This window comes from Citrus clementina, unplaced genomic scaffold, assembly GCF_000493195.1.
Source record: "Citrus clementina cultivar Clemenules unplaced genomic scaffold, Citrus_clementina_v1.0 scaffold_6, whole genome shotgun sequence".
In the NCBI taxonomy this organism is placed as follows: Eukaryota; Viridiplantae; Streptophyta; class Magnoliopsida; order Sapindales; family Rutaceae; genus Citrus; species Citrus x clementina.
Genome location: NW_006262139.1, coordinates 6,610,449 through 6,619,756, shown reverse-complemented (window position 1 = coordinate 6,619,756; position 9,308 = coordinate 6,610,449). Strand labels below are relative to the sequence as shown.

The window sequence follows — 9,308 nt, the reverse complement described above, 5'->3', positions numbered from 1 at the left end:
TTATTTTTATTATTACCTGAGTGAATATTAAATATACTATAATCAATTATTGCAACAATTTATTAAATTGTTATTTATTGGTAAATTATTAAATGTACAGGTAATGAAAAATTAATCTCATGATTTTTTTTTAACTCTAATTAATCTCATGAGTTAGTACGCATAAGTGAAAGTAACAATTTAACTCCATAAATAAAAACTAAATTTGAAGTAAATCATGAACAAAAAAAATTAAATAATCATTTAACAAATGTTAAGTAATAAATAAAAATTGAGTAAAACGTGAAAAAAATTGCATAAATGATTTTTTTTTAATTTGGGATAATTAATCCGGTAATTTTAGGACTAAATTTGAATTTAGTTTTAGTCCAATCAAAGTTAAGCTTGCTACACATGTAATAAATGTTTAATACCAAAAGTAAGTCAAATATGTAACAACCTGCCTACTAGCAACCTACAACTAACTTCCTCCCCAAGATTCGGAAGCACACTAATAACATCTGAAACAACCTGCCTACTAGCAAGATATTGTAACTACTTGCCCCATAGCAAGATACTGTCTACTTTCATTTTCATGCTCTCGTCCTTCACCCACATAATTTTGTTCTTTGTATAGACCTCTTGTTAGTCTAAGGGAGGTCATCCCTCGCAGGCTCATTACCAACATCATTCTCAAGCAATGTGAGATATCGCAATCTACCCCTTTTAGGGCCTAGCGTCCTTGCTGGCAATGACTATTCACACACTTCTAGTGGAGAGTGGCTTTGATAGTGTAGTGATCGATTTGCCCACTGGTATGATATTATTTGATTTAGGCTTCACGAACGCATCCTTCACCTTACGGTTTTGTTGTTAGTATGGCCCCAAGCATACACAAAAAGCATCTTGCTAGTCCCAAGCAATGTGAGATATTAGAACCTACCTCCTATAGAGCCAATGTCCTTGTTTTTTTTTTTTTTTTTTTTTTGAAAGAGATTTCATTAAGCAAAAACAAATTACAAACTGTTTAGTAGCCATGGAGGTGGAGCACAATTCCACACTCGAGAATCTGTCATAGAATTTCCTGCCCTCGCAACAGAATGAGCAGCAAAATTCGCAGATCTACGGACAAAAGAGAATTTCACTTCTCCTAATACTAGAGCTAACTCCCGGCAATCCTCAATGATTAAACCAAAGCCATTAGGGCCAGAGAAACCCTCAGTCAAAGCTTGAAAAACTTGAAGGCAGTCCATCTCAACAATAACACATGGAAGCTTGTACTCTTTCAGCCAGCTAAGAGCCTCCCGGATACCAAGAGCTTCAGCCTCCCTTGCACTAAAAGCACCATGCCTGCCAACACATCTTGCAGCCAAAAACTCACCCTCTGAGTTGCGAATAACACAGCCAAGTCCGATCCTTCCCTGAGATGCAAAAACTGCAGCGTCTACGTTGCACTTAACCCAGCCAAATTCAGGCTTTTCCCAGCTCACAGCCCCATGAGCCAACTAATGCACCCCAGTATCAACAAAGTACAATTGTTTCTTAGCTGTCTGCCATTGATAAAGCAACTGCCCAGCTGAATTAAGCACTTGCAAAACAGAGCCATTTTTCTGGTTCCATATCTTATCATTTCGATGGATCCAAATGCGCCAACAAATCATCATAGCTATATTACAATCATCTGCACTGCAATATGCAAAAATATGCTCCAGCCAAGTCAAGAAAGAGGTGCAGTAGCCAACAAAACCCACAGGAGAAGAGAACCAACAAGTCTTGGCAAAGCTGCACTCGATTAACGCATGCATGACTGTCTCCTCATTGGCATTACACACAGCACACGTGGAAATAATATCCACCCTTCTAGAGAGTAAATTAACAGCAGTAGGCAACACATTTTTGGCAGCCCTCCAAATAAAATTCTTAATTTTACTAGGAACATTCAATCTCCACAGTTTCCTCCACACACCAGCAAACGAATCAGAGGTAATAGGATTTAATAACTTGTAACAGCTGCGTACCGTATAGCATCCGCGAGGGTTGGCCTGCCAGTACCATGCATCATTATCTCTTCTGGAGCTGAGAGGGATTTGTAAGATTAACTCCTTATCCCTTGCATTAAATAGGTCTGACACAACATCAAAATCCCAGATCCGTTGGTTGGGAACCATTAAACAGTCAACAGGTGCTGCAGCAAGCTCCTCATTAAGCTCTGTTGAAATAAAACCATCAGTAATATCGGGCAGCCAAGGGTCATTTCCGATAGAAATATTGTGTCCACTCCCAACCTGCAATCTACTCCCTTGCACTACCACATCCTTGGCAGCTAACATAGACCTCCACACAAAGCTCGGGTTGTGTCCCAAAGAAGCTTTAAGGACAGAAGTTCGCGGAAAGTAGCGAGCTTTCAGCACTTTAGACATAAGAGACTCAGGTCGGGTTAAAATGTGCCATACTTGTTTCCTTAGCAACGCAATATTAAAAGAATGTAACTGCTTAAACCTAAGACCACCATGCCCCTTTGGATTGCACAGATATTTCCACTTCATCCAATTAATCCCCTTGCCACTACTGTGATTGTTGCGCCACCAATATGAATTCATCATCCCTTCTAACTCTCTGCATAAATCTTTTGGCAAAAGATAAACACTTATAGCGTAATTAGGCATTGCAAGAGCTACCGTCTTTAATAAGATTTCTTTGCCAGCCCGTGAGAGCATTTTCGCACTCCATCCTTGAAGTCTCTTCCATACCCTATCCCGAATATAATGGAACACCTCTTTTTTCTTTCTGCCAATGTAAGACGAAAGACCAAGATAAGCTCCATGGTTAGTGGTTGCATTAACCTCCAGAAGCTCACACAGCTGCCAAACGTTGGCCTCGCTTACATTAGCACTGAATGATATTGATGACTTGCTGAAATTAACCACCTGTCCAGCGGCTTTACCATACACTGTCAACACTTGCTTAACCAACGCAGCTTCATTGTGAGTTGCCTTAAAGAAAAGGAAGCTATCGTCAGCAAAAAATAAATGAGATATCATAGGAGCACCTCTCGCAACTTTAACCCCATGCAGTAAACCACTTCGTTCCTGACTTCGAAACAAAGAACTTAACCCCTCCGCACATATAATGAAAAGATACGGGGATAATGGATCTCCTTGGCGAAGTCCTCTACAAGGGATTATTGGCCCAACTTCTTTACCCTCTCGTAGCACACTATAGCGGACTGTTGACACGCAAAGCATAACCAGCTCTACCCATTTAGGATCAAACCCCAGCTTAAGCATCATTGCTTGCAGGAAGCCCTATTCAACCCTGTCGTATGCCTTGGACATATCTATTTTCATAGCCGCTACTCCATGCTTTCCTTGCCTTTTCCGCTTTAAGAAATGCATGATTTCCGCCGAGATTATTATGTTGTCAGTGATGGCTCTACCCGGGACAAAAGCGCTTTGAGAATCTGATATAACCAAATCAAGTACTAATTTCATTCGGTTAGCCAACATTTTGGATATAATTTTATAAAGTACATTACACAGAGCAATTGGCCGCATGTCAGATAAAATTTCAGGCTTTTGATTCTTTGGAATCAACACAAGTGAAGTGTCGTTTAAACCTGCTGGAAAGGAACAGTCTTTTACAAATTGTAAACAAGCCGAAATTACATCCTCACCAACAATGTGCCAGAATCTTTGGTAAAAGGCTGGATTCATGCCGTCTGGCCCAGGAGATTTGTCGGGATGCATATCAAAGAGTGCTTCCTTAACATCCGTGGCAGAGAAAGGGGTTAAGAGCATGGAATTCTGCTCGTTTGTAATTTTTGTCTCCACACAATGAATGACCTCAGCACTATTGCAGCCATTAGATTGAAATAAATTATGGAAATAATTAATGATCACCTCATCAACCTCTTCTACATTGGTGCACCAATCTCCCTGATTGTTTCGAAGATTCCCAAACGAATTTTGCCGTTTCCGGGTTGAAGCCGAGGCATGAAAGTAATGAGTGTTCTTATCTCCCTCTTTTAGCCAAAGCGACTTTGCTCGCTGCTTCCAAAACACTTCATGACCATGTAACAATTCATTATAACGGTTTCTTACCTTCGTGAACTCAGTTATTCCCTTACAATCTCGACGACCCCTTAACAGAGCCATTTGCTTTCGACACTCCAGCTTCCGTTTACGAAAGTCCCGAGCTAGATACCCACCCCAATCCATCAGAGCTGCCCCACAAGATAAAATTTTTTGTTGAATGGAGCTACCAGTAGGAGAAAGCCAATTATTCCGTACAACCTCACAACAATCAATCTCCCGCAACCACACATTTTCAAAACGAAATCTTTTATTTCTCGAAACTGGCCCTGTCGGTTGAAGCTCCAAAAGAATAGGAAGATGATCCGAGCAAGTAGATTCTAAGCTAAATACCTTGGCCTCATTGAAACGGTGTAGCCATGACTCAGACACCAAGGCTCTGTCAAGCCTTTCTTCGACCCACTTATCGGTTCCTCGAGCCCTTTCCCAGGTAAATTGATAGCCAGTAACACCAAGATCAATCAGCTGACAATCAGCAATTGCACTTTGAAATCCCATCAGCTTCTAATTTGGATGAGCAATTCTGCCTCGCTTCTCAGTAGCCGCTAGTAAGTCATTAAAGTCACCTATGCAAACCCACGGAAGATTAGACGACCCAGCCAATAAGCGGAGCAAATCCCACGATTCACGGCGCCGGCTAGACTCCGGAAACCCATAAAAACCAGTCAACCTCCACTTTCCCAGCTCCGGCACTTCCACCTCAACATCAATGAAATTAGTCGCATATTTTAACAGAGTAACACTGCTGGGAGCCTTCCATAAGAGTGCAAGCCCACCGCTCCGACCCATTCTTTCAACAACAAAAAGCCCATCATAATTTAATTGCCTTTTAATACTCTCTAATTTACTTCTACTGCACAAAGTTTCAATAAGAAAAATAAAAGATGGTTTCCTGCTCATGACCAATTCTGTTAGCATCCGAACTGTCCGTGGTTGGCCCAATCCACGGCAGTTCCAGCTTAAGGTACTCATTGACCTCGGTGGGCCTGAATTACAGGTCCCACCGCTAGTCCATTTTTTGAGCCCAATTGAAACTCTCCAGACTGAGATGTGCCTTCCCCATCAAAGCCCCCAATGTGTGGAATCTGATCTTGTGATCTCCTTCTTTTAGCCTCGCTAACAACAAGCCCAGACTCTAATTCTTCCACATTTTCCTTTTCACGACTAAAATGAGCTAGCTCTTCTGTTGACTTTCCTTTGGAATTATTTCCTTTTGTAGCTTTCTCACCACCTTCCTGGAATGGTACCATAATCCCCGCGTGTTTGCCAATAATCAAACTACTTGGCACGGCAACTCCGGATTTATTGGTATTACCCGAATCAACTTGCATGGCAACTGCTTGATTCGTGGACTTTCCATCTTCCTTCTCAGACTGTGTTGGCGGCACCGATCGCAGCCATCGATCGCCATAATTCAGTGTAGATCTCCTAGTCGGTGCTTTCAACCAATGCCCATAAGGTTTGTCTAGACCACCATACGGAGACTCATACAGCTTTGGGCATTGTTTTTCAGTATGCCCCAATAATCCACAGATGAAGCAAAAAATATTCAGCCGCTCGTATTTAAAATCAATCCAAAGCCAATCACCACCTGCTTTCTTCAGCTTCATTCTTCGTTTCAGAGGTTTTCGCACATCTGTAGTCACCCGAATTCGCATGTAATTTTTCCAAATACCCATCAAATTATTCTCATCCGACGCCACAAAGACTCCAATGTAGCTTCCAATATCCTTCAAGATTTTCTCCGACATGAACCCAACTGGTAAGTTGTACACTTGAATCCAGAATGAGGTAAAAAAGAGTGGAATATTTTGCGGTTGCTCATTCTCTTCCAGTCGTTTAACAAGTAAAATGTGTTGATCAAATGTCCAAGGGCCCGATTCCAACACCCTTTTAACATCAATTTCATGAAAGAATTGAAATAGAAAAAGAGTAGGGGATAAATCTCGAATGCAAACCCCCTTACCAGGACGCCACAGTGAGGCCATGGTGTGTTTCATAGCCGCAAAATTTATCACTTTATCCGTGAGGAATCGACCTACCAAACAGAAACGGGAATCAATTCTCTCCTTGCCATCACCAATCTCCTCATCCCCGACCACAATTAATCCACCTTCCTCCTCCTCTTCGAGTGATATATTAGCATACCCTCGATTAACATCATGCTCCAGTGAGGCATCATTAGCAGCCATTATGTAGGAGAAAGAAAAGACAAACGAAACTAAGACTCCACTAATAACTTGTCATGCAGACAAGACAATCAAACTTGTCCCAGAGACAAGACTTTTGTGTGAATTTTTTTTAGCCAATGTCCTTGTTGACAATGACCATCTGCATTCTTGTAGTTGAGAGTGTCTCAGATACCATCTATAATCTACATATTAACAAGGGACCTTGCTACGTTACAGATTCTGTATGTAACGCAGCAAATGAGGAGCATCCACGCGTTGCAGGAGAGAGGAAAAGTTGTTGGAACTTAGCTGATACAAGACTAATTTTCATTGAGCTGTTACATACAGAGTCTGTAACGTAGTTTTGTCCATTAACAAGATATTATCTACTTCAAACTTCACATCATAGTTTTAGTTTTGATATGGCCCAAGCCCATCCAAAAGCTCTGTTGCCAGTGTACGAGATGTCATCTCTTGTAAGATCATTACCAACATCCTTTCCAAGTGATGTGAGAGGTCACTCAATCCTATACTAGACCCAAGCCCCCAAACAAAGATACTTAAATTAGTATAATATATTAGTGTAAAGCATTATTTAATTAAGGTGAGAAGTTGTAAATTGTATTATTTATTCTCAATATTTATACATGAGCAATAGATCTATGCCGAGAAATTATTTTAAAGATGAAGATTCTAATTATATCATGCTTTAGACCAATGAGACACATCCTATGGATTGAAATAACTCTACTTCGAAGGAAGATAATTACCCAAGTGAGATCTGAATGTTGAATTATTTGGTTTACCCTCGGATTAAATAAAAAGTGTTTACAAATAATTTTATTCTTATTTAAAATTATTTTCATAGCTAATTATTATAAAAATATATTTAACATAATTAAATAAATTTATTTATTTTATCAAATTATTAACTTGAGAATATTTCTAGCAAGTTGATTTTATGAAAATAAATATTTAGAGAGCGCAAGTATTAAATTAAATTTAGGAAGTGACATTAAAAAAAAAAACCTTTTTAAATATATAAAAAATAAACTTTTTGACTTATGACAGCATTTTCAAAACTCACGCAAAAAATAAATAAATAAATAAATTAGAAGCAAAGTTTGTATGCGTTTTAGAGAAGTGAAATAGTTCCACCGGAGCCCAAATTTAGGCTTTGAGAGCACCAGCATATCGCTGAGCTTGTTATCTAATGGTTGCTCAATCATTATAAAGATTCACAACAAATATAAATTTCAACCATCTCAACTCATGTTTATCAAATAATACAAATAAAAAATTGTCCCACTATTCCCTTTGTGGCATCATGCAACTACAGTTTTTTTAAAATTAGATTAAAGAGTACAAAAATTGATTACAATTCAATGTCTTCGGGACCTGTATACATCTAGCAGAATGGTCTCTGGAATTTTGGAATTAAAGAAAGTAATCGAAAAATAAACTTTCACACCCATATAGAGATTTGAATCCTCAAACTAAAGGATGAGATAAAAGATGTGTCTAACCATCTCAACTAAGAAGTTTTGCTCAAATCCCATTACCACCTTCAATACATTAAAATGACAAATTTCTTTTCTTTTACCGTATTTTCTTTTTGTTTTTGGAATATAAATAAGTTATGCTGAAGCAGTGATGAAATTCGAATTGTGGTGATTAATCAAATTGATCGAAACCAGGACTTGAATGATTGGTCAACTTGTGTAAAAAAATAGAATAATTACTAAATATGGAAAAAAAAATTCTGTAGATTTGTTTAATCCTTACCTGCACAGACTTAAAGATACAGAATTGGACTTGAAAACCAACTCAGTAAGACTTTTAGAAATGATAGCTAATATTCATCCTGTACCTATTCTAAATTTAAACCAATAACTGATCAATGAAAAATTAAAAAGAGCGTTCACACGAAATCGAAGGTGTCACAAATAGGGTAGCAAGGGTGTAAACAAAATAATCATAAATAAAAATACCAGAAACAGCATGTCTAACAGAATTTTGAATATCCACTAGTTTGTAATTCAATGCTGTCTTTTTACAACGATGGAAACGAAACATTCCAAATTGTCCACTCAATTCTCCTCAATTTTCTCCCAAAGAATTAATGTTGTATCTTCCTCTTCTCCTTCTTGTTTGTGCCATAATGCGTTATTATTGATCTTCGCATGTTAATCTTGTTAATTGCTTTTTCCGATTCATCTTCGAGCTCCAACGGATAGAGGGATCCTTCCATTTTCCCCGGGGAGGGAGATCCTCTGCAAAATCGAATCACCATTTTTCATCTCCCTCCCTAATTTTTCAATTATTTGATTATTTTATCGATAAAAGATGAATTGCTTTCCATGTTTCCAGTCACAAAAAAGCAAGAAAGCAAATAAAAATTATGTGGAACGTTCATTACCTCCTCGCGATGAATGCAAAGAGCCCGGTATGCCCTTATATTCAATCTCAATGACTAATGTTCATGTTTTGACCAAAATTCTAGAGACCAAGTCGTTTCAAACAATCCACCTTGTTAGGAGTCTAGAAAGGAAATACATTACACGACGACTATCGGCTTAAGTTTTGGGATTAACGGCGAGCACTGATCGAAAGAGTGTAATTATATTCAAGATAATTTTGGATATAATTTCAATTATGTAAGCAAAACCAGCATTATGCATTTTTAGGATTCAAGTTTTTAGTTTAATGTAGAAAAGGTTGGGCGCAGTATAACTTAAAGGAAAAAGGACCAGAATTATATATTACTTTTATAAGCATAGCGTCACTGAAATCTAATCCAAGCTTTTTGAATCAACTCCAGCGATTCTATGAGTTGAACGAATCGGCATACATAACATTATCTACCATTAAAATAACATGATTATCATCATCAATACATATTCCGGTCAGTGCCAATATTTTGATAATTTGTTAAAGAAAATCAAGAAGATGCAAATCAAAATGTCCCATGTCCCTTTTTTTTTATTTTTTTTGAGAGAGTGCGTATCAATTTGAAGATAATAAATTTGGGAGCGCATATCATCATCATCATCATTATTATTACTAC

General features: G+C 38.3%; 1 protein-coding gene across 1 annotated transcript; it reads right to left on the bottom strand.

Annotated features, from left to right (window-relative positions):
* Positions 1–5,038: 5,038 nt before the first annotated feature.
* Positions 5,039–6,262, bottom strand: LOC112097313. The gene has a single exon (XM_024182498.1). It carries the CDS (start codon positions 6,260–6,262, stop codon positions 5,039–5,041), a length of 1,224 nt encoding a protein of 407 aa, XP_024038266.1.
* Between the last annotated feature and the right edge of the window lie 3,046 nt (positions 6,263–9,308).

What these genes read in the sequence shown, in the direction of transcription:
- LOC112097313 (XM_024182498.1), bottom strand. Translation starts at nt 6,262, where the DNA reads ATGGCTGCTAATGATGCCTCACTGGAGCATGATGTTAATCGAGGGTAT.